Source organism: Phaseolus vulgaris, chromosome 9 (assembly GCF_000499845.2).
Source record: "Phaseolus vulgaris cultivar G19833 chromosome 9, P. vulgaris v2.0, whole genome shotgun sequence".
NCBI lineage: Eukaryota > Viridiplantae > Streptophyta > Magnoliopsida > Fabales > Fabaceae > Phaseolus > Phaseolus vulgaris.
In genome coordinates, this window is record NC_023751.2 from 34010321 (window position 1) to 34036906 (window position 26586).

At 30.2% G+C, this 26586-nt stretch overlaps 2 protein-coding genes across 2 annotated transcripts; one reads left to right on the top strand and one right to left on the bottom strand.

Annotated features, from left to right (window-relative positions):
• The first annotated feature begins 5198 nt into the window (after positions 1–5198).
• Positions 5199–7886, top strand: LOC137823092 (pollen receptor-like kinase 3). The gene is made up of 2 exons (XM_068628212.1): positions 5199–6701; positions 6792–7886. The coding sequence occupies exons 1-2, from the start codon at positions 5453–5455 to the stop codon at positions 7358–7360; spliced, it is 1818 nt and encodes a 605-aa protein (XP_068484313.1). The 5' UTR covers positions 5199–5452; the 3' UTR covers positions 7361–7886.
• A 4744-nt stretch (positions 7887–12630) lies between these two features.
• Positions 12631–14553, bottom strand: LOC137821153 (protein NEGATIVE GRAVITROPIC RESPONSE OF ROOTS-like). The gene is made up of 5 exons (XM_068625615.1): positions 14443–14553; positions 14286–14361; positions 13270–13820; positions 12994–13189; positions 12631–12876 (listed from the first exon to the last, which is right to left on the bottom strand). Exons 1-5 carry the CDS (start codon positions 14446–14448, stop codon positions 12857–12859), a joined length of 849 nt encoding a protein of 282 aa, XP_068481716.1. The 5' UTR covers positions 14449–14553; the 3' UTR covers positions 12631–12856.
• Between the last annotated feature and the right edge of the window lie 12033 nt (positions 14554–26586).

The following is a 26586-nucleotide window of genomic DNA, read 5'->3' on the forward strand; positions in this document are numbered from 1 at the left end:
ATTATATGATTCGTCCCAATCACCAAACTCCATTGCAAGCGCCTTTTTTTTGACTACCCGTGCTTTTTTATATATCACCGAATAACCAAGTCGATTCTTTATTTCCACAATTATAGTTTTTATCGGAATGGATGAATTCGCTTTGTCGAAGTTGACCACAAAGGAAGCTATTTGGCTTGAATCTAAATTTTTGTGATAAAATGAAACAAATGTGTTTAAACAAGTGTGAGGAGCTTCAATTTTTTTGATTTCCCATTGTTGTCGGTTTTTTGTAAAAGAGGCTTGGATGTGCCATTGGAAACCGTTGTTGTAATGAATGCAACATGTAGTACATTTATTCGGTTTTGATTCCACCACCATAAATTTGTAACCCTGATCAATGTGTTATTGTTTGATTGCATTCAAAGTTGACTCCTTTGAATTGAAAGACATGCCTTCCGAAAGGTCGAAATGTGTATTGTGGGTTCCACGACTAAATGATTGAACATTGTGGTTGGATGAAGTTGGGAAGGTCTGTTCCTCTGGAATGTACTTCTCTTGTTCATCATCTTCACTGAATTATGAACCATATATCTGATAAAAGATTCTTTCTTAGTGTTCGAAGAACTTCCACCAGAATACTAGGAATCCATATACACCATAAATATAAAAGAAGAAAATGTGGAAGGGAGTATTTAGAGACACTCTCATAGCAGTGTATGGAAGAATGTATGGAATGTTACCTGATAGTCTAATGTATATATTTCAAACTATGTTTAGTTTGAGATTCATTCATGATATTTGCTATATTATTTTCTAACATAGGTGTGCAATGTTGAATTGAAAATACAATGTCATTTCAAAATCAAGAACTGACGTGCACAACTCAACATGATGTGCCAAAAACTATTTTTTAATTTTTTAAACTTTTAATAACTTTAGAAAATAAAAAAATTAATTGGGAAAAGCATGAATGAAAACAAAATCCAATCATTGACAAGAAAAGAAGTAGTTCACGTGAAGCCAACATCCATGACAAAAACAATTTTTTTTATTTTTTAAACTTTTAATATATTTGAAAAATAAAAAAAATTAATTGAGAAATAACATGATTTATGTAAGTAAATATTTGTGTATGGAACTGAAATGGCTTCACAGAAATGCCAAAAATTGAGCAAGATAATCATACTAAAGAAAAAGAAGTTTATTTACATAACCGGTCTAAAAATGTGAAATACCATAAATTGTTTGTAATATTATAAAGCCTCTGAGAGAGTTAAAACACACATCAAAGTTGAGTAATCAAATAACAAAAAGAATTGAATCTAGAGAACTTTTACATATTCTAAAGACATTAAATGTTAAATAAAATCACACCTACTTTTTTTATGGATATATAAAATTATATATAGTAGTGAGACTATGAGAATTTAACTATTATGAAAAGTCATTTAAAATGTAAACATTTTTTAACATATTAATTTAGTAAAAGAGCAAAACTTATATTTGTTATTGTTCCTCCACTCAATTAAATTTCACCTTAATAATCCATGTTAATTTGTATTGCACGGATTCTTCAAATAAAGCTTCAATTCTAATAAAGAATAACACTTAAAGTACCTCTAAAAACTGCATTAAATTACCTTAGAAGAGAAAATGTGATTATTTGTTACTCGTAGAGATGAGGAGATCAATGGTTTGAGGATAAGTTCTCTCCAGTTATAGTATCTACGTTGCACGAAAAGCTGTCTCATCTTATTTAAACTCTCGTTTTTTTATAGACTAGAGTGTGTTCTCTCACTCATGCACTAAATTCACATGCAAGGTTCACAAGTTGGCAGGTTTCCTTTGTCTTCATTCAACAGTGAAAGAAGGAAAACTTTCAATTTCCAAAGTACATTTAAGAAGCGTGCTTCAAAACAGTAAGATAGATTCGTTGTTGACAAATTTTGACCCATTCAATGAAGGAAAAAAATCAACCATATATTTTGGCTTGAATGAGGTTGAGATGCAGAGGCTCAGATATAGTTAAATAGCAACATACACACCTTTGCCAATGAACCTACACTCCTTAGCCAAACAACCTTGTTGACAAACCATGCTGGAAAAAGGAGAAATCTTATTACCAACTACACCTCTAACCTACTTGTGGGCACAATGTTGAAGGAATTCATCTTTCAGTTCAATATGTAGAGTTCTTCATTGTAACTGAGTGTTGCTAACTCACATTGATTCATAGTCTCCATAGTACATTCTGTAAATTCCCATCAACCACAAAATTGTGTTTGTTGTATGATTTAATTTATAATTTTTTTATAGAATTTATTTTCTACTTATTACAATAATTATTTTCTATATAGGATTAGTAATATTTGATTAACATAAGTTGTGAAAGTTTACACCTACTTCATTTCATTTGGATTGTTTAAAGACATTATAGTATCATGAATGAATTATAGTCATAACATTCTCGTATGATCTGGAAATCCTATCTTACCCCAACTACACAACGACAAAAAATCTATTATTTAGTCTTAATGTGTAATCATGGTTTTTAAAAATGTCGCAACTACAATTCTGGCCACATAGTTAAGATATTTAGGGCCTTCGTGACCATGAAATTGAGGCTACAGTGGTTGCATTTGTTTGCAGACTTTTACAGTATCAAAGATTGAGACAAAATTGCAACCATGAATAATTTGTGATTCATTATAGTTGTTTATAATTTTGTTGTTTGAGTTTAATGAAGCCAATAGAAGGCATTCAGTTTAATGGTAATGGTCATTTGCATGATTGCACAACATACATGTAGTGGTACATTAACCATACTATCTGTTACATATCGGCTAAGGAATCGTCGTCTGACGATGATGAAGTTAATTCATATTCATGCCTTTTACTTTTAACAATATCAACATGTATATAATGAAGTTAACAATTGTTTCCGAGCATTATGACACGCCATGGATCATCTTCGTCAATCCAGTTATTCGGGTATTCCACAACCATCCACATCCACACACATGGATCGTCTTCTTCACCTCTCACTTCATTCTCCACACCATCAGATTCCTTACACGTATGACTTTTTACCTTCTCCTTCGAGTACTTTTTCCACTCCACCAAATATGTTTGAAACTTCGGCATTCACCCCTCCTTCTGCATATAATCCAACATCATCCATGCACTGTTGATCCACAATGGCCTCACCAGGATCTCATAAAGAAGCCAATAACAATGATGACGAACATATCGTTGATGATCCTCTTCCACCTCCTCTTTTGTCTGATCATCACCCTCCACGACAAGTACGAAAACCAAATTGTGACACATCTTCCCATAAATAATTTACTTCCAATAGTTCAACCTTTTATTTTTATTTTATATCCTGTAATGAATCTTACTAATTTGTCTAGTTCTAATTAAACTCTTCTCATCATTACGTATTCTATAAAACCATTACTTCCCAAGGTATTTATTTTGCAAATCCACAACAACAATTCTCTATTTATTTTCCAAATACAATAACAATTCTCAATTTTCTATTTATTTCCAAATGTAATAACAATTTTCTTCATATTTTTTTATTAATCAAATAACCAAATTAATATATTACATTACTATCAAACATGATCCATACACGATTATTCAATTTTTTGTTGATTAAAACTATCACACTCGGAAAATTATGTATCAAATTAATTTTAAACATTACATAACTTAATAATCAATATATAAACAAGAAAATTTTAAAAAAATATAAAAAAATATGACGTGACGGAAGTCGTGTCAACTTGACACGACTTCAGGATGATGTGGTAGAAGTCGGGCCAAGTTGTCACAACTTCAGTTTGAGATGACAAAGTCTTACCTACTTAGCTGGACTTCATCATATAAAGTCGTGCGAAATTGACACGACTTACCCAAATTTGTAATTTTTTTAAAGTGACCCCATTTTGATAAAACGAAATAAAAACTACCCTTATGTAGTAAAAAAAAACCTTACAATTCACACCATCAAGTTTTTTTTTTAATATTTTTTCTCTAGAATAAAATTCAATTCGATATTATTTAAATATCATTATATTATTTTTTATTTTACTCTATGTATGAGAAATATGCGTACAAGAGAAAAGTCTAGTCTAATGTGTGTAATTTAGTTTACATAAAAGAAATATAAAAATGAAATGTACCATTGTCAGAGAGGAAACATAGGAATGAAATGTACCTTTGAAAAGAAAAATACTAAAACAAAGTCAAATATTGTTAAAAATAAATAATATAGAGTAATTAAACTACTTTTAATATTTATGTTTTAAATTTTGTTTAATATTGTAGAGGTATGTGCGTGAGTTTATTAGGCTTTGGCTATTATGCAAAATAGATAATGAGTTATCTAGAATTTAGAATTATTTATGAAATGTAGATTATGGGTTATTTAGTATTTATTTCACAATCTAAAATTACAACATAACTATACTTCTTCTTTATTTGTGTTGTAAAAACGTAGTTATTTCTTGTATTTTTATATTTATTTTATCTTTTATTAATGAAAACAAAAGTTGCTAATGTGTTTAAATAAACTATAGATTTTTTAATACTATACATTATACATAATATTGAAGACAAGGAATTTTTATTTTATTTTTATTGATAATTTCTATTATGTTTAAATAAATTATAATTATTTTAATACTATAGATTATATGTAATATTGAAGTATTTAAACTTAACTAAACCAAATCATATATAATTTTTATGATTGGATACATGTTTAAAAAAACAAATTAAATTTTCTGATTGAAGGTATATTTTTTTAAAAAGAAATAGAGTATATCAAACCAAATTAGTCCCTAAATGATGATTTAGACAATTGGATACAAAGTAAAAAACACTTTTGATTTCGCCCGTTAATGATGAATTACACAAGTTTATACAAAATAAAAAAACTAACAATCATAGTAAACTAGTTAAATAACTAAAATAAAACCTTAATTGAAATTGGAGAAATAAATTAAAAATAAGTAAAATTGGAAGAATAAAACACAAATGTTGTGATCAAATAGAAATTGAATTAGAAAGTGTTATAAATGGTAAATTCCATCCAAGATGTAAAAATATTAAGGAATTGATGTTATCTTTTATTGATAAAGATAATGGGAGAATGTTTGGGTTGGCATGCCGAAAAGTATATAAAGTCCAAAGAAATCGGAAGAAACGAAAGGAGAAGCATGTGGAGTGCAAGGTGGAACTATTCTTAGAAGAAAACACATAATCATCATTCATCGCCCTCTCTTCTCTCATCTCTCTCATCTCTCACACCCAAACACCAAAATCCAACCTCCAACATGACACCCCACCTCACTTTCTCTTCCCAAATCCAACACCAACACCAAACAAACCAAACCCCACCCCAAAAAACAAACAACCTTAATCTCTCCGGCCAGCGGTCCATTACTCCAACAACAACGCAATGGCCGCTGTTAGCCTCCACCACCTCCTCCTCCTTCTCTTCCTCTTCTTCCTCTTCTCACTCTCTTCTTCAACCGAAACCCAATCCCTCCTCCGTCTCAAGCAATCCCTCGTCAACTCCGATCGCTCTCTCTCCTCATGGATCCCCAACGTCTCCCCTTGCTCCGGCACATGGCTCGGCGTTGTCTGCTTCAACGGCGTCATCACGGGCCTCCACCTCTCCGACTTGGGCCTCTCCGGCCCAATCGACGTCAACGCCCTCGCCGAGATTCGCGGCCTCAGAACCCTCAGCTTCATCAACAACTCCTTCTCAGGACCAATGCCGGAGTTTAACAAACTGGGTTCAATCAAGTCCCTCCTTTTAACCCAAAACCGTTTTTACGGACCCATCCCAAACGACTTTTTCTCCCCCTTGAAATCCCTCAAGAAACTCTGGCTCTCTGGCAACCGCTTCTCCGGCAGCATCCCCCAATCCCTCACCAGGCTCGAGCTTCTCAAAGAGCTCCACCTCGAATACAACTCCTTCTCCGGCCTAATCCCTGACTTCGGTCAAGGGCTAAAATCGCTGGATCTTTCCTTCAACAAACTCGAAGGACCCATTCCCCAGAATCTGGCGACGTTCACCGTGGACTCTTTCGTAGGAAACGACGCTCTGTGTGGGAAGCCGTTGGTGAAGGCGTGCGAGGCTTCCACCACGTCGTACTCGATGCCGAGCAACGTGGGAGAGGAGGAGTACGGGAGCAACTGGGCGAAGAAGGTAATCGTGGTGCTAATGCTGGCGGTAGGGGCGGCGTTGATGTTTCTGTTTTTGACGAAAAAGCGGCGGGGGCAGTTCACTGCGGTGAGCAGGAGCAATAGCGCGGATGAGGTCAGGGAGGTGCAGGTGTCCAGCGTGAGGGGGAGTGTGGGCGAGAGGAGGGAGAACAAGAGGGGGGACATAGTGATGGTGAACGAGATGAGGGGGGTGTTTGGGTTGCAAGACATGATGAAGGCGGAGGCGGAGGTGTTGGGGAACGGGGCTCTGGGGTCGGCGTACAAGGCGGGGATGGCGAACGGGTTGTGCGTGGTTGTGAAGAGGATGAGGGAGATGAATAAAATGGGGAAGGAAGTGTTTGACGCCGAGATGAGGCAGTTCGGCAGGATACGACATCGTAACGTCATCACTCCCCTCGCCTACCACTACCGTAGGGAGGAGAAGCTCTTGATCACCGAGTACATGCCCAAAGGAAGCTTGTTCTATGTTTTGCATGGTAACACACCCAACACTAATCATATATCACACTTTTATAATAATGAATGTGTTGTTTTAACAATTGCACACTATATGTTTGATTTTTCAGGTGACAGAGGATTATCTCATTCTAAATTGACATGGCCTACCCGTTTGAACATCGTTAAGGGAATTGCAAGAGGGTTGGGTTTTCTTTACACTGAATTTTCCACCTATGACTTGCCTCACGGGAACCTTAAGTCTTGCAATGTTCTCCTAAGTGATGACTATGAGCCTCTATTGAGTGACTATGCCTTTCAGCCACTAATCAACCCCAGTGTTGCAATGCAGGCATTGTTTGCCTTCAAAACCCCAGACTATGTGCAGAATCAGAAAATTTCACAGAAGACCGATGTTTACTGCCTTGGAATCATCATTCTTGAAGTCATCACAGGGAAGTTCCCTGCCCAGTATCACAGCAATGGCAAGGGTGGGACTGATGTTGTGCAATGGGCCCATTCTTCGGTTTCTGAGAGAATAGAAGCAGAGTTGATCGATCCAGAGTTGTCAAACGACACAAATTCACGCAATCAGATGCTGCAACTTCTCCATATCGGGGTTGCTTGCACCGAAATTGACCCTGATAAAAGACCAAAGATGAAAGAAGCTATTAGAAAGATAGAAGAGGTAAAAGTTTAAAGATATATCAATAAGCTAGCTTAGTGATCAAAGACCAAAGATGAAAGAAACTATTAGAAGGATAGAAGAGGTAAAAGTATATCAATAAGCTAGCGTAGTTCAAGTTTCTTTTGTAGATGACAATTGCATGCTTTGAGGGTGGGAATGTTCTTGATCCTTTGCTCGTCCAATTTCATTAATGATCTTCTTAGAGTAAAGTGGTATGCACTAAACACTGATTTTCTGCAAGAGGAAACAGAGAACAAAGAAGAATGGGGATAGAATAGTAGAAAGGGTGAAAGGTTTCGATAGTTTCACATGGTAATGTATTTTTGAAACTTGATAACTAGCCTTTCTCATAATTTTGCCCTTTAAAAAGGAAAGAATGTAAAAATACTCAAGCTTTAAGTTGCCATCTATCCTTGTAAGTGTATACAAACCTCTCCCTTTCTCTCACTCAACAAAGCTTTCATGAAAAGTTGATCATTATAAAACTCCTATTTCACATCTTCAATTGCTTCTTGAATAAAATGATGTTTCATTGGCTATGTGTTTTGTTCTTCTATTGCAGACTAGTTTTTTCCATAGCAATGGTTGATTTATTACCACAACGAATAATGACAAAGCTTTATTTTTCACCAAAATATTTAAGTATTTTCTTCAACAAAATTGCTTGTTGGGTTGCTAAACCAGTCGAAATATATTTAGTCTCTGAAAAAAATTGAGACACAGATTGTTACTTCTTTGTACACTATGAAAATACTTTAAAGCCAAGTGAAAAAACATGTCCAAAAGTGTTTTTCATATTATCCATGCATCTTGTCCAATCATTATCACACAAACCAATTAACATTGCTTTAGTTTTGTTGACATATTTTATCCCATTGCTCAAGGTGCTTTGAATGTATCTTAACACCCTTTTTGTTGCACCTAAATGGATAGAGTAAACTTATTGCAAACATGATATTGGGCCTTGAATTAGTAAGATAAAATAAATTACCCAGTAGGCTTCTATAGTTGTTACCATCAACTTTCCTTCCTCCATCTTCTTTCTTCAACTTTTCATTCATAACCAACAATGTATAAGATGGATTACACCCAAACATCCTAAATTTTTTCAATATTTTCTCAGCATATTTTGACAAACAAAGACTCCAACATTATCTTGATGAATTTATAATCCAAGAAAATGATGCAACAAATCTAAATTGTTCATCTCATATCTCTCCATCATTTTAATTCTAAAATCTTCAGTCATCTCTAAGTTGTTTCCAATAAAGTCTAAGTCATTCATATACAATGCAACACTTAAGATATTAGTCATACCTCGTTGTTTGGCATATAAGGTAGGCTCATTCTTGCTATTGTTAAAACTTTTCTCTATGAAATAGTTGTCAATGTTGATATACCATACTCTTCGAGCTTGTTTCAATTCATAAAGGGTTTTCTTTAGTTTATAAACATTCTCTTCTCTTCTTGGCATTCAATAAAAAAGTCTTGAGGTTATTAAACATATACATCTTCTTTCAATTCATCATTCAAGAATGATGACTACATATCCAACTGAAATAATTTCCAACTTTTGAGTTGCAAGGGAAATTAAAGCTCTAATTGTGCCTAAATGCTATACTTTGCACACCCATTTCAAGTCAATAGGTTCTTTGTCATTTGGCTTCTTAGTCAACATTCATGTTTTGTTCTTTTCAATTACTTCTTGCATAGCCTTACTCCAAGCTTCTTCTTTAATTACCTTTTCAAAGCTTTCTAGTTCTTCAAAAGAATAATTTTAGGAGTTGAGCTTGAAGATGAGGAACTCGAATTAAAAGATTTGATGAGGGTGAAGAACTTGATGTGCTTGGAAGTAATTCCACATTTTCACATTCATCATTCTCGTTATTGAACTCTACTACAAAATTGAAATTATTTTTTGCTTTAACTTTTCTTCTTACCAATTCCATGAAGTCTTCTTATTAAATATCACAACTTCACTAAGATGGTTGATCGAAGATTTTCTTCTACTCCATGCTTCAAATGGTGTCATGTTCCAAACTACTTTTCTTGGACATTTATTCAACAAGTAGAATTTATGATCTCCAACACAATTTGTTTCTTCCTTTAAGATACATCATTTTGTTGAGGTGTATAAGCAACTATCAATTGTCCTTTTACTCCTTCATCTTCACAAAATTTTCTAAATTATTGGAGAGATACTCTTTTCCCCTATCACTTCTCTAAGTGCCACTTTGTTTCTCAAAAAGTGCTTTAAACATTTTAAATACATTAAATATTCAAAAAATTTACTCATAAAATAAACTCATGTCCCATGCGAGTGAAGTCATCAATAAATAAAAAAGTACATATTTTGACTATAAAAAAGGGTATTCATTAGACTAGATAAATTTGTTTGCACCAATTCTAACATTCCTTTGACTCTCCTTGGTCCTTCCTTTAAGAATGGTATGTTGATGATGTTTGCCAAACATGTATCCTTCGCACATTTTATTTTTATTCTCAATCTTTGGTAGGCCAAACACCATATTCTTTTGAGAAAGCAACATAAAACTATGGTAATTTAATTGCCCTAGCCTCTTGTGTCATAGACAAGAGTCACCTTCTTCACTTGCCATCAAGTTGAGTTTTCTCTCATAATTAAGAGTGAGTATAAAACTTATGTTTTTTGTCATTTTCACCACAACAACAAATTTTTCTTTTAAATGAAAAGATTCTGAATTTCTCGATTCTCAGTGAAAAACAATAATTAAGCATTTCTTTGAGAGCCTCTCCATATTTATCACAATCAAGACAGGTTCCTCCATAAAAACAAATGTTGTTACACGGAAATCATTAAATAAAAGCTAATTTTAGAAACTAAAATAATTAGTTATTACATTGACTAAACTAGAGACCATTTTATAACCTAAAAAAATTATTGTTATCTAAAGTAATTATTATTAATAAAAGATTATAAAGTAGTTTTTAAATTGATATCTAACTGTTAGCTACCAAAGTTTTAGATATTAACTACTTTATCAGCTCTGTCTTATAGCAAAATTGACATTTTATCTTTAACAAGTTTAACATCCAGTTATAAACAAATATGAATTCGGGTTCAATTTTCGTTTCAATTTTCAGATCCGTTGATAATTCAATAATTTTTTTTTATGTTTATTAATAATAAAAACTAATTTAAATACCAAAAATATCTATTTTAGTTAATATAAAAATTAATTATTTTTTATTTATAAAATTGATTTTTTTTTAATAATTTTCCACTAATGCATACCAATCAATTATCTATATTAAAAGAAGAGTCTTAATGATATTAATAAGAAGTGTTAATGATGTTAATAAGAAGTGACACATTAGAATTAGAAGTTGTTCAAAACAAATGATAGAACATTCCCTTATATTTTTCCTTCCTTAGTATTCCTTAACAAAAAGTACTAAAATAAATAAGTAAAGTGTCTTTGTTAGAAATCTTAAAAAAAATCATTTATAAATTGGAATATATTTAAGTGTATGACTTGGTGTAGCAACTAAATGTTCTAGCATAGCAGCATTGGCTATAATAATATATGCGGAACTCACACCTAATAACCATATATTCTCTTACAAACAATTTAACAAAATGAAGCTGACATGTTTCTAACATTTTGATAATATGCATATAACTATATTGCAGCTAGAGAAAATAGTGAATATTTATCGAAATTTTTACGACTCAATTATGGATTTATATTTTTTCCCTTGCCATAAAGTAGGAGGAAAATGTGATTACGTTGTGCCTATTTCTTATTTTTTAAAACTAAACCATTTTTATTACGTTTTTTTTTTAGTTTTTTCTTCCAAAGCTAATGTAAATATAGTTTCAAATGACTAAATTAGAAGTTTATTCGCTAGGGAAAAATTGATTATATATCAATTTGTTTTAACGAATGGTCACAAGCAACTCAGTCTTATTCATACTTTTACATGTAATTTCTTAATCTTGTTTTTTCTTATATATTTAAGTAATCACCATTTTAATTTTAAAAAAAATATAAACTACTGACTTAACCCAATATGTACACTACAATAAAAATCATGAAATAAAAATCAATTTTATATAAATAAATAAATAGTTTTTATAATGACTAAATTAGAGACCATTTTAGATACTAAAATTTTTTTTTTCTAAATTAGTTTATATTATTGTTAAATGGTTTCTAAATTGGTATCTAATTAGCAACAAAGGTTTTTGCTACTAGATTTAAAACTTTGGTAACTAATTAGATATCAATTTAGAAACTATTTAACAATAATAGAAACTAATTTAGAAACCAAAAATTTTTTAGTTTCTAAAATGATCTCTAATTTAGTCACTATAACAACTAATTATTTTTTGTCTCTAAAATTGATTTTTATTTCATGATTTTGTTGTAGTGGTAATATCGCGTTTAGTTTATTAAAAAAACACTTTTGATATTAAATATTCTATCAAAGGTATTACTTATTATTTTTAAAAGAAAATTATGTTTATTTATTTATTTATTTATTTCAATACTAATAAAATTTAAATAAACTTATGTGAGATATCAAATATCATTCCAACTCAAAAAATTAAAAAAAAAGTTTATATATTTCTCTCCTTATGTTGATAATCTTACTTATTTTCATTTCATGTATAATTTCTAAATCATACTTGAATTCTTAAATGAACAATGTGAAAAATAAGTTGAATTTTGTACCAAAAAAAGAGTTTAAACCATATATATGCATCCTTAACACCAATGAGATCCAAAAAAAATCAGGAAAAAAGTATATATTGATTGATTACTAATATTCCCTCTCATTTTTTTCTATCATTAAACCTGAATTCAAGAAATCAAACCAAGGACTTATTTAATAAGTTTATTTATATTTAAGATCATTTAGTATTCCCATTTTTTTTTTCTTATAATTGAGTCTAGAGTATTCCGACAACATTAGTGCTGCCTAAATCCTCAGCCTGCTAGGTTGGAAAATAATGCCAACAGAGAAATTATATGATCTAAAATTACCATGGCCCAACTCATTTTTATTCTTTATTATTATTTTTAAATTATTTTTTTTAACTATATGTCAGGTTTCGATTGATCCACATTATTATTAACATGTGGTGGTGACGCACAACCAACCATGCAATAATGTATCGTTCATTCACAGTTACACTAAAACCTTCAAAGCTGAAAAAGAGAAGAAAAAAAGCTTGTTATATTGTTAAATTAATCACACTTTATTAAAAATACAGAAGTTAAGATCTCATCTCCTATAAGAAACTGGATAATGCTCTTTGACATTCATTGGCTACATTAAAGCTGTAAAACATACAACTTTTCCAGATTCTTCTTCCTCTTTGTCAGCTTTCCTTGGCATGATTCATACATCCAAATGAATAGGAACACTACTTCATCTTCCATGCTGCTTATGCTACTAGCTTCCATGTGAAGAGTTCAGCATGCATAATCAGAATGGTTCCAGTACAGGAGAAGAGGCCAATCATATCTCAAGAACAATATCTGCTTGAGAAAAAAAAATTAGTATATCATGTAAAGCAACTAAGGCATGATTACATGAACTTAGGCACTGAGTAAAATGTAATAATGTAAATAAACTATTCAATGTTTAGAGCATACATTCAGAATCAGTCTTGACCCATTTACTTCCATTTTCTGAAATAGTAGCATGTTCCTCTTCATCATCACCATCATAATTGTCCTCATCATCATCAGAGTGAGAAATTGGTGTGGCTTCAAGGTACTTCTTTATGAACGGTGTAGTTGAACATGAACCTTGGGGATATATCTTTTTGTGAAGTATTGCCCTCAAAATCTGTGATCACAGACAGAGTAATGAGAATTTAAAAAAATTTGAAGGAGTGATTAAGCTGATTTGCTTAGTTTCTCATCTACCTTCTCCATTCTGGACTCAGTGGAAAGTGGATCTTTGAACAAAGGGGTGGGTTGAAAACCACTTTTGCAAGCAAGGATCTTCTTAAGAAGAAAAGAGAGTGATTTCTTGCCAACACCTCTCTTACTGCTATTGTCCAAACAACAATCTTTTCCTCTGCTGAATATTATACTCTTGCTTGGGTAGAAATTACCACGGTTGGCATTGGAGCCATCAGAAAGAGACTCATTTTCTTTACCTTCAGAATCCAACCTTGAATGCTCACTGTTCAAACATTCCTTGATCAGATCATTGGTGTGCTCTTCTTGTTCACCTCCCAAATTTGGCTCCACTCTCCCCTTAAAGAATATGCTGAACTCATTCTGAAGATTTGCAACTTCTTCCAGCGTGATCTCTTGTGTACAATCCTTGAAGGAAGATGAGTCCTCCGCAGTGTTGTTACTCCTTCCACCCGAATCTTCTCTAATGGTGTTGCTCCCAAACGTTCCAATTGCAAGGAGTGCTTGAGGCCAGTCACTGAACTCTTGTTTGCAAGGTTCATGCTTCAAGTAATCTGAAGGAGGAAAATCAATCATCAAACTCACTCCATGATAGAACACAAGGTAAATATAAAGCTGCAAACACAAAGTTAATATTTTTCAACTGAATCATTATTATTATTTTCTTAGTGTTACTTTTTCTTGTACCCTTTTTGATAAATTAAACAGTATAATAACTGCAGCATATAATTCACTCTACCTAATCAACCTCAAGTAGCATAGTTTCTTTTCCTGTAGAATAAACAATGGTTTACTCAACAGTACACAAGTAGACACCACCAAACCATAATTCTGTGAACATTATTTTGTTGTTCTTAACTCTGTACAGAATAGTGTTTTATCACTATGTGCATCTAGAAACAAAGCTCATAGCTAGCCAACGTCACAATCAGCACAGAGTATATCAAACCATGTAAAAACTGTGGCAAAAATGATCCTCTCACTGGAGAATGATGAGAGCAAGGAAAAAAAATGCTTACGGGTAGCTGAAATCGACAAAGTACGTTTGTTTTTTCCATTGCTCCCACTGATCCTGTTTTGCATCCACTCAAAAATCTGCAAAGGAAGACATGATCATGATGCATGGTAGTTGGCAATGAAGAATAACGTGAACAAGAGAAAGCAAGTTTTTCTTACCTTCATTTTGGTGAATCAACTTTAGAGATCCTTAGGGTAAAATATATAGAAAATTTTGAAAGATGCAGAATGAAGAATGCAGAGTGTGCTAAGCAAAGTCCAGCAAGTGGTGAGCTGCAAAAGGATGTAAAGTTTAAATACAGTTGCTAAGTTGTGGTTCAAGTTCCCAAACAGTGACTTTCGCAACCTCTTGATTTCTCTAAGTTGTCTTTTTATCAACCCTTTTCCCAACCATAGTTTTTTTATTTTCTTGTCTCCTTTGCTACCTGATTTTTTATGGAGAAAAAAATAAACAAATGTGGCCAAATCGATTAGGGAAACTCGATTTCTGATGAAGGATCTAAAACCTTCACGAATATTACGTGGCATCCAAATATTGGAGTGTTCATCATTTTCATACCATATCCATGGCAATGTAAGGTGGTCTTCTTTCTACCTTTCTATTTTACTGTGGGTTTAGAGGTCTAAGGAAGGCACCAGGACACCAAACTGTGGGTTCAACGTGGCAAGTTTTGTTTTAGGCAGAGGGTTAATGGAGGATTAAGAGATCAAAACTATCTTAATTTTAGTGTTTTAAGACTTGTTTTTGTAATAGATTGGAGTATTCTAGTATTGTTATTTATTATTTTAAAAATGTTTTTGTTAACACCTTCTCCACCATGACACACATTTGATGCTCTCAATGTGTCAAAAAATATGGTGTGGCAAGCACAATTTTGTAACAATAATGATTTCAGAAACACGTCGGAGATTGTTTCTCTTAACTCTTGTCCACTACCACCGAGGACTCCTCCGGTGACGCTCATCTCCATATCCTAGCTTCGTCGGATTTTTTGACCATGATGGGGTTATTTTTCTTTTGTTTTTACCAAAATGGGGTCTGTTTAAAAAAATTTACAAATTTAGGCAAGTCGTGCCAATTCGGTACGACTTCATATGCAAAAGTCGTCCCAATTAGGCACGACTTCTGTCATGTCATACTAAAGTCGTGTCAACTTGGCACGACTTCTGCCACGTCATATTTTTATTTTTTTAATTTTATTGTTTATATATTGGGTAGTAAGTTATGTAATGTTAAAAATTAATTTGATACATAATTTTCTAAGAGTGTTAGTTTTAAGGAACAAAAAATTGGATAATCATGTATGGATCATGTTTGACAGTAATGTAATACAATAACTTGATTATTTGATTAATTAAAAAATGAAGAAAATTGTTATTGAATTTGGAAATAAATACATAAATGAAAATTTATTGTATTTGGAAAATAAATAGAGAATTATTGTTGTGAATTTGCAAAATAAATAGCTTGAGAAGTAATGATTTTACATAACACGTAATGATGAGAAGAGATTAATTAGAACTAAACAAACTAGTAAGATTCATTACAAGATATAAAATAAAACTATAAAGTTGAACTAGAAGTAAATTATTTATGGGAAGACGTGACACAATGTGGTCTTCGTATTTGTCGTCGAGGTCTTTAGGCACATGACAACAAATCTTGCTGAAAGCATCAACTCCGTTTTGAAAGGGGCCCGATCCTTACCAATTTGTGCTTTGTTTAAAACCATATTTGAAAGAACAAATGTTTGGTTTGTTGAACGAGCGACCAAAATACAATGCATGTTGCGAGCCGAGCATCAATTCCCATAAGATATAGTTGCTCTGCTACAAAAGAATGAAGCACAATCTGCTATGTGCCATGTGCAAAGATATGACTGAGAAAATTCAGTCTTTGACGTAGAAGATATGTTGACTATCGAACATCGACGCTACCCAATAACATACACAGTTAAATTAAATGAATGGTGGTGTGATTGTGGGGAATTTCAAGCTTTACATTTGCCTTGTTCACATGTAATTATTGTTTGCTCATTTTGTCATTTACAGGTAACGACATTTGTGGTCCCGAGTATACAGTCTGCACAATATTTTAAAGGTTTATGAGGTTCAATTTAATCCAGTTCGAAATCAGGATTATTGGTCTACTTACACGGGACCAAATTTCTTACCTTACCCCATCATGCGTCGACATCAATCAGGAAGACCTAGCACTCAACGCATTCGTAACGAAATGGATGATTCAATTTCAAATAAGCCAAAAAAATGTTAATATTGTAGAACGGAAGGTCACAATAGAAGCAATTGTCCGCACAGACAAGCTTAATAATAAAATTCAATTCAAGTTTGATTATGAATTTTCTCATTTTCTTTATCTATGTATTTATTCATTCATAACACTCTTAGAACATTCATTTTCTTTATCTATGTATTTATTCATTCAATTCAAACATGATCCATACACAATTATCCAATTTTTTGTTCCTTAAAACTAACACTCTTAGAAAATTATGTATCAAATTAATTTTTAACATTACATAACTTACTACCCAATATATAAACAATAAAATTAAAAAAAAATATAAAATTATGACGTGGCAGAAGTCATGCCAAGTTGGCACGACTTCAGTATGACTAGGCAGAAGTCGTGTCAAGTTGGCACGACTTCATTATGATAGGGCAGAAGTCGTGCCAAGTTGGCACGACTTCAGTATGACAGGGCAGAAGTCGGGCCAAGTTGGCACGACTTTAGTATGACATAGCAGAAGTCGTGCCTAATTGGGACGACTTTTGCATATGAAGTCGTGCCAAATTGGCACGACTTGCCTAAATTTGTAATTTTTTTAAAACGGACCCCATTTTGGTAAAAATAAAAAAAAAATAATCCCATCATGGTCAAAAAACCAGCTTCGTCGCCTCCTCGACGAGTTCATCTACTGCGGGCTGAGTTGAAAGTTGTTGTTCTCATGGGTCGCGACCCCCCCTCCCAGATCGTCAAGCGAGATCGTCATTGTCGCGCTCGACGTGACAGCACACTAGGAACAACTTTGCCGCTAACCGCAAGGACTGTCGTGGACGATGGCGCGGAACTGATCGGCATCGAAACAGATTCACACGACTCTCAAAACGCTGTCATTTGATGATTCGACTGTCGGAAGGCCCTTCGCCACGGGGATCGAAGGCAAAACTCTGAATTTGGGTCATATATTACATCGGTTATTACTAAGAACCGATGTAATATATATATATATATATATATATATATATATATATATATTACACCCGGTTATTAACTAAGAACCGAATATAGCTTGTGCTACTCATTCCCGCACAATCTCACTTCGTTACTGTTGGAGATCCCACTTTGTAATAGTTACGTCATTGCCACATCTGCTGCGTCAAATGTGTGTTACTGTCAGAAGATATCAATATTTCATAACTCTTATTATTTTTTTTCTATTTTTATATTAATAAAAAATTAATAAAAAAAAATGAAACACTTTAAAAGTATCTTAATTTTATACACAAATTTCTCGTAACTTAAAAATTCAACAATTCATTACATATTATGTAAAGCAATAAATAACTTAATAAACCCTAAACACGTAATGAATATAAGTTTTTATATATTAAAGTTTTTTCCCTTATATTATCTACACATCTTTTACTATATTTCTTTTTTTTTCTTAATAATTACTATATTTTAATTATTTATTAACAGCGAGTTAGTTTTAAAATTATTTTAAATATTATTGATTAGTATTAAAAAATAATTAAAATATTATTCAATTATCATTAATAGACAATTATATAGCAATTAAAAACGTTATAAAACTGAATTATCATACATATTGAATAATCAAATTTTATAATTGTTGAGAGGTTATGCTGCTAGCATATTATAAATTTAACTATTCCATCAAGCTAATTTACACAATGTTATTCAACATGTTATAATTTGTATCTATATTGTATAAAAAAATATGTTTAAAATTATATATTATTTCCGTAATTTACTTTATCATAATTTGTATAAAGCTACATATTTTTTCATTATTTCATTGATAAAAATGTTTTTTATATCTTAATTACTCTATAAAACAAATTATATGTCCAAGTTATAATTGGTATAAATCATGCAATCAAAAAGTCAGCACACATCACACAATTGTGTGTATATGTTTTTTCATTGATTGGTATTTTTCTTTTAGGATAGTTTTGATTTGAGATACGATTAAATATTAACACTACAAGAAAATCATAAAATAGAAATTAATTTTAAAAACAAAAAATAAGTAGTTGTTATAGTGACAATTTTAGAATCAAAATAATTTGTAGTTAAAACTTGATAGCTAATTAGATACTAATTTAGAAACTATTTAACAATAATAGAAAAAAAAAACAAAAAAAAAAGTTTTTAAAATGGTCTATAATTTAGTTAATATAACAACTAATTATTTTTGTCTCTAAAATTGGTTTCTAATTCATGATTTTCTTGTGGTGCATAATTACTCATAATTTTTGGGGAGGGAATATGTGTGTTAATAAGTTGGTTAATTTAGAATTTATTTATAGATAATCATTTCATTGGTATAATAAGTTTTCATCTAATCTTTTCTTAGAATTCTTTATGAACAAGTATAGTTTACTTATGTATTGTTTTTGTTAACAATGAGTTTTGGTATAGTTTCTCATATTTTTGTATTTTTTTTTAATAATATTTTTTTTCTTATAATAATAAATGATTGTTATTACTTAAGGTGTCAAAGTAGTTGAAATATCAAATTGCATAATGATACCTAACATGAAAGTTTTTATATATATAAAAAGATACATAGTTTAGTTAATATTTAAATATCATTTGATCTTGTTCTAAGAAATTCACTAGTTTTTCTATTAAATTCAACCTCCACATTAAAACTGGTTCCACATTGAGACCTAAAACAAAATTGAAATATAATATATATAAATACATTAAAATGAACAGTACTTAACTTGCATTATTTAACTTATAGATGTTGGCAAAAGGAAGAGTTACATTGGTAAATAGAAGGATGTAAACTTGTCACGAATTAAAAGCAAACAATGCATAAAGACGCACTGTATGCAGTGTGGCATCAACATTAACAGATGGATATTGTGCTATTTTTGCCAATAAATAATTGTATACGTACTACTCTGTTTATCATTCAAAGCGATGTACACTACTAAAACAATTATTAAATAAAAATTAATTTAAAAAATAAAAAATAATTAATTATATATTATTTTAAAAATGACAAAATTGTTGGTGTTTAAAATAACTTTTATTATTAATAAATAGTTTCTAAACTATTTATTAATAATAAAATTTATTTTAAATATTAATAATTTTTTTAATTTTTAAAATAATATTTAATTTAATCAATATAATAATTAATTAATTTTTATTTTTAAAATTTATTTTTTATTTAATATTTTTCTTATAGTTTTATAATAGAAGCCAAACCATACAAAAGTAAAACATATGTAGTGAAAAAGTAAACCTCTACATTAACAATATAATATCCAAAAAAAAGTATGGATTGAGGAAGTCTAACAAATACGACTTAATTAAATTGAGTTATTTTTTTCAATTAGTTTAGTTTATAGCTCATATAATTTTATATTAGATCAACAGGTAAACTAATGAACCAATTTGTTTTTAAAAATAACTATAATATAAAACATTTTAAAATAATATTTTATTAAACCATATACATGAATTTTGATTTTGAATTATTTAATTTAAAAAAGGAAATTAGTTTATTAACGCGACTTAAATTTCAAAAATACATATTTATTTTTTTAATTTGATTTGAGACCCTTACTCACAATTTATAAATTAAACGAGAGGGAAAATAGATTTTAAAAATGATTTTCATTTATTAATGTTAGTGAGGTGCAATAATAATGGAAAATTGGAATGAGAAAGATTTTGAAGGCAAAGTTATCGTCGACTGTTCCTTACTAACCGAACCATATAAGTTTGGTGTGTGTGATTGCCATCACCATATCTCCACCATGCATTTCATTGGCCAGTTTATCCTAGACACTACCAAATTCCACTACCCTTTCATCATTTTATTTTTTCTTTTTTACTTATATATTACTCTCTTTTTTTCTTTGCATTATATGTTTCCTTACACCCTTACATCAATTGTATGTTTCATATATCTTTGATGCATATCCTTTTGAGAATATAGTATCTTATTCCTCTATGTACTATACTATGAAATTAGTTTTTGTTTCTGATCTAAATTTTAGATTATTCAGATGCTTACAGTATGAAAATGATATATTTATATTATGAAAATGATTGCAATAGGTTCTTCTTCATATGAAATTGATTCTATTTGAGATTTCATTTTATCAACACATTGGAAGTAGTTAGAGTGTACATTAGCTTACAATCAAAACGACAATAAATTCTGAAAAAAAAAACTAACGATATCTGAAAAAATTAATCATTTTACATACAAAATGATTCATTTCAATTATTTTCATACTAAAGTATTTGGATGGTCTAAAGTTTGAATCGGAGATCAAAATCAACTTCATGTTATAATAGAGAGAAAAAAAACATATTTAATCTTTTAATTTTTTAATGACTTTAATAAAAGGCAACCAGTGATTTATGAGTATAAAATCTTCAAAAAAATTTTATTTACTGTGAAAAAATTGCTACAACTTTTAAGCAGAAAGCTTTCGTGCCAAACAACTTTGTTTTATTTAAACTACTTACCAAAAGACACAAAATCTAATATAAAATAATTTGAGTATTCTTTTTAAGGGGATTTGAATGCAACATGCAAATACAACTTACAAGGTAGTAGTTTTATAATCTCATACACTTGTGCCCATTCACACACCATATATAGAAAGAGAGATCCATAATTTAATATAATTTAACCTTATTCACAATAAATTATAAGATGAATGAAATATAATAAAACTAAAATTTATAGTAAAATTTTGTGCAAAACATCAGCTGAAGACAAATTTTGGAATTTGTGATGATCTTCTGCAAATCAACCTTTAATAGTATACATGCAAAGAATCCTTAACCGAGGGTGCTTCCCAGTCAAAGGAAACATTTTTTAAGGGAGTTCCTTAATGTGCTGTTTTTTTTTTCTCTCAGCGTGTTGTTTTCTATTACCGGATTGTGTGTTATAATTATTTGTTTCTTATTACACGAATCTTGGTGCAAGAACATGAGACATTTAAACTATGATGATTAAATTATTTGATAATTATATCTCGTATATGGAAACATTAGATTAGATTTTCTTGTTAACATCTCTGTTACAATTTATTTATTATTGATAAAAAAATATATAATATCACATTTATTTTGTTGATTACATAAGCATGGTGTTGATTAGGGAAGTTTAGAAGACATTTAGTTTAAAATGAATGGAATTAATTAAGATTGATTCTTTGAAATATATATTGGTTTTTTGGGTATGGAAAATTGGGTGAAAAGGAAAAGAATGGGTGAAAGAAAGGATAGGTATATGTAGAAAAAATGATTGGTACATGAAAGGAATTTTCGCAAGAGCTTCATCCACATCTTTCCTTTTATTTATTTATTTATTTGATTTTGTTTGTTGACAGTGAAGAACTAAAATGCCCAAGGAGAGATGTGAAAGCAATATGGCTTTGTGGCTGCCCCTGGACTTGCGGCTTTTCAAACTGGTTTTTGTTCGCTGCCTCTTTGGATTCACTACTCTATAGGCTAGGCTATGGCTAATAATTTTTCATCTTCTCATTCATTTTTTTTTGGGAAGTTCAAAGTCTCTGGGTTGGTTTACTAAAAAAGAAGAATTATTAAGAAGAAAATGAGTCTTATTAAAATTTAAAGGTAGAAATAATTTGAGGAATTGTTTGGTTTCGACTTTTGTATGAGGTTTTTTTTATTCTCTTCAGAACTTTTTTATTTGAAATGTAGAATATGGTTTTGAATGTAGTGTAATTTTTTTATGAAATATTATATTTTCAGGTTGTGTTTGAGGAGTTATTATTTTTTATGTTTTATCATGTAAAACTAGATGATATTGTTAAAATGTGTTGTATAAGAATTGTTGTATAAGTGTTGGAGTATTCCTGAAATACTTTTATTGTTTTATTATTTTCTTGCTAATAAAAAAATTGATTTCTTTGGATTGAGTGAAGTGAATGAGGTATTTTGGAGTTTGAAAATCTGATAGGATTTGGATAAGTGATGGTGACTAATATTATAGTAAGGATGGAACATGTTTGTGTTACATAGTTCTTGAGGAGTGGTCCATCACTAACAAAATCCTAGTTGTAAGGAAACTAAATAATGCATGGGAGTGGGATTGAAGACTGAATTTAGTATGGTAGTTTTGTGGTACTTGCTTAGGACAACTCAATCTGCCACTTGATTTTGGTTCATAATAATATAGACTTGTGATGTGCCATGTTTGATATATATGTCCTTATGTTTGCAATTCTATATATGAGACACAAAATGAATGTCAATAATTAGTTAATAATAACACGAGGGGATAATAACATGACATTGTTTGCAATTTTATTTACAATATGTATTTATGAAGAACCATAGAAAAACACTAGTTTAGAGAGGCGAAACGAGTGCGGTTATTTTATATTTATAAGGGTGGCTATATAGCCGCACTTGATCAACACACATTCTTAAATCGAAGATTTACAAATGCGGCTATTTAGCCGCATTCGTAAATGCGATTTATAAATGCGACTATGGTAAATAGCCGCATTCTTATTTAATTTTAAAAAAAAAATTAAAGTCATAAACCCTAAGGCAACAATAGCGGTGGCAACAACAACGAAGCAAATACGACATAGCAAAAATCCAAACAACAGACAATGAAGCAGTGGTGACCTTCGTCAATACAAGAAAACAAATAGATAAGAGAAACAAAAAAATATATATAAACCAATGGTGAAGAAGAAAGAGAACTCGAAACGAACTTGCAATGGCACAAAGAAGACTATATGAAGGCTCGTAGAAAAGGAGAGGAAGCACGAGAGCAAAAACAAAAGACAAAATGAAGTGTCAGAGAACCCTTTGCCAATGCAAGAAAGCAAATAAATAAGTGAAACGAAAAAAATTTATAAACCATTGGTGAAGAAGAAAGAGAGCGAATCGAAACGAACTTACAATGGTACGTGAACACAATGAAACTCGCAGGAGAAGATAGGTACACCAGAGCAAAAACAAAGAGAAAATGCAAAGCCAAAAAGAAAAAAAGTATGAAAGCATAAGTGGTGCGTTTCAAAATTAGGGTAAAAATAGTTGCATTCGTAAATCATGAACTTTGATTTAAGAATGCGGCTATTTAAATAGCCGCATTCGTAAATCATGCGTTTTGCTTTAAGAATGTGGCTATTACAAATAGCCACATTTGTAAATAAAATTAATTTAAAAAATGTCACCGCATTTTGAATAACAACGATTAACCCTAAAACCACATTAAATAAATAGTCATTGTTTATACGTTTTGTGCTAGTGAGACTTGTTTATACTGTATACATGGTTGCTCTATAGTTTATTTAATTAACTTGACCACTGAATTCTTTTCATAAACAATGTCATCGTGTCTTTATCTTTCTTGGACCTTTGAAATTTCAATTTTATCACATTTGTTAATGAGTTATATGATTTCATTACAATTAATGATGTAAGCATTTCTCTTTATATTTTATTTGTAATATACAGGTATTAAAAACAAAATAACAACAAATAATATTGTCTCAACACTACTGTAAATAAAAATTGGTAAATTTAATGGTTATAGAAGAGACTATCCCCTATTATTAACTAATTATTCACATTCATATATATATAAAGGTTAAATATTTTTTTATCCGTTAGTATAATATGAAATTAGTTTTTTTTTTTTTTTAATTTTAGACCATCCAAATAATTGTAATATGGAAATGATTGAAATGGGTCATTTTGTATGTGAAATGATTGTTAGTTTTTTTCAAATATTAATTTTTAATTTTTTTTTAAATTCGTTAATGTTTTGATTGCATACACTATAACTACTTCCAATGGATTGATGAAGTGGAACCTCAAATTGAACAAATTCTATCTATAAAATGACTCATTCAAATTATCTTCATATTATAAGTATTTGAATGGTCTAAAGTATGAACCAATAACGAAAATCAATTTCCTGTTATAATACAGGGAAAAAAACATATTTAACCCTATATAAAATTACAAACATAGCTACATATTAATCATGACACATCACAAGTTTTTATTCACTACAAGAAAATCATTAAATAGTAACTAAGTTTAGAGATCGAAAATAATCAGTTATTATATTGACTAAAATAGATATTAGTTTAGAGACTAAAAAATTCACTACAAGAAAATCATGAAATAGAAACCAATTTTTATAGACCAAAATAATTAGTTACAATAGAAACTAAAATAGAGACCATTTTAGAAACTACAAAAAAAATTGGTTTCTAAATTAGTTTCTATTAGTGTTAAATAGTTTCTAAATTAGTATCTAATTAGCAACTAAGGTTTTAACTACCAATTATTTAGTTTATAAATTTGGTAGCAAAATCCTTAGTTGCTAATTAGATACCAATTTAGAAACTATTTAACAATAATAGAAACTAATTTAGAAACCAAATTTCTTTTTAGTTTCTAAAATGGTCTCTAATTTAGTTACTATTCCAACTAATTATTTTGGTTTCTACAAATTGGTTTCTATTTCATGATTTTTTTTGTAGTGATTACTGGTATGTAAAGTGGTTTCTATTATTAATAAAAATTGTAAAATGATTTCTAAATTGGTATCTAAATTATCTACCAAGATTTTGCTACTAATATTAGATTTCAAATTGAGACTAATTTATAATATAAAATAATAAATACCTAAAATCTTGGCGGCTAATAGTTATATATCCATATTTAAAAATTATTTTATAAATTTTTATTAATAATAGAAATTTTTTTACGTATCAATATTTTTTTAATTTATAAAATAATTTTTAATTTAGTCAAATAATAATTAATTATTTTGGTTTCTAAAGTTAGTTTTTATTTAATAATTTTTTTTTTATGTAGCGCGGCAGATTTGATTTACCTAGTTCTTTTGAAAGAATTGCTTAGTACTCTTAGTGGATTTGTAATTCAAATTGGGCTTCCGTTTGGGTTCAACCGAATATGTTGATTCTCATGATGATTGTATGGACAATTATATGTTACAAATAAAAACATACTATAGTCAACCAGTTAATTTTATTGAAAATTAATCAATTAAGACAGCAATTAAAAACTATTAAAAGATGATTATCAATAAGTAATAAGCAAATTCATCATGAGTTGTCAACTCTAATTCGCCCACATACATTTATTGGTATGCGGACAATTATTAAGTAAAATACAATCAACAACAATAGATTTTAACAATTATAATAACAAAATAATCCCTAGAAACAAAAAAAAAAAAAAAAGAAACGACAAGTAGAAAACAATCAACAATAATAGTATAACTCACCTAGTGAGTATAGTAAATATTATTATCTTAAAAAAATATTACGAAAAATAAATATATATATATATATACCTATATATAAAGGGGATTCTCCTATTAACTGTTTTTAATTTTTTTTCCTATTTTGTCCTTATATTAATATTTAATTTTATTATTGTATTATGGTCATTGTGTCATTTCTTATTCCCTCTTAACTGCTCTTAATTTGTTTTTCCATTTTATCCTTACTTAATAATTTATTGTATTAATTTATTTTGGTTATTTGGACATTTTATAATTTCAAAATTAATAAAATAATTTTAAAATTTATTTTATTTGTTATTATTTAACTAGAGAGTGGAGAGAATGGAGAGGGTGGAGAGAGTGGCGAGATTGATTAGTTACTTTTCTATTTTAAAGATCTTTTTCTCTATTAAATAAAAAAATTAAAGATATTTGTAATATTTTGTGGACCACATTAGCAGGAGAGTGGAGATTTGGTAAATTATTTTTCTGATTTAAACTAATATTTTTTTTATTAAAATTAATTTAAGAAACAGATTTTATGATTCTCCACTACACATCATAACCCACATATCATACTTTCCACTTTCTCCCTCCTAGGTACATACTTTCCACTTGCTCTCTCCACTACTCTTTAACTTCTCATTTTAATGTTATAAGAAAAATTGTTTTTGAAAAATAAAAAAATACTAAAGAAATAAAAAATGCAGATACACATGAGAGTGGAGATTTGGTACGTTACTTTTCTGAT

Coding starts and splice junctions, on each gene's coding strand:
- LOC137821153 (XM_068625615.1), bottom strand. Junction 13,821..14,285: donor TTTGTCGATTTCAGCTACCC/GTAAGCATTTTT, acceptor TTCCTCCTTCAG/ATTACTTGAAGCATGAACCT. Junction 13,190..13,269: donor CTGAGTCCAGAATGGAGAAG/GTAGATGAGAAA, acceptor CTGTGATCACAG/ATTTTGAGGGCAATACTTCA.
- LOC137823092 (XM_068628212.1), top strand. CDS start 5,453: ATGGCCGCTGTTAGCCTCCACCACCTCCTCCTCCTTCTCTTCCTCTTC. Junction 6,702..6,791: donor CTTGTTCTATGTTTTGCATG/GTAACACACCCA, acceptor TTGATTTTTCAG/GTGACAGAGGATTATCTCAT.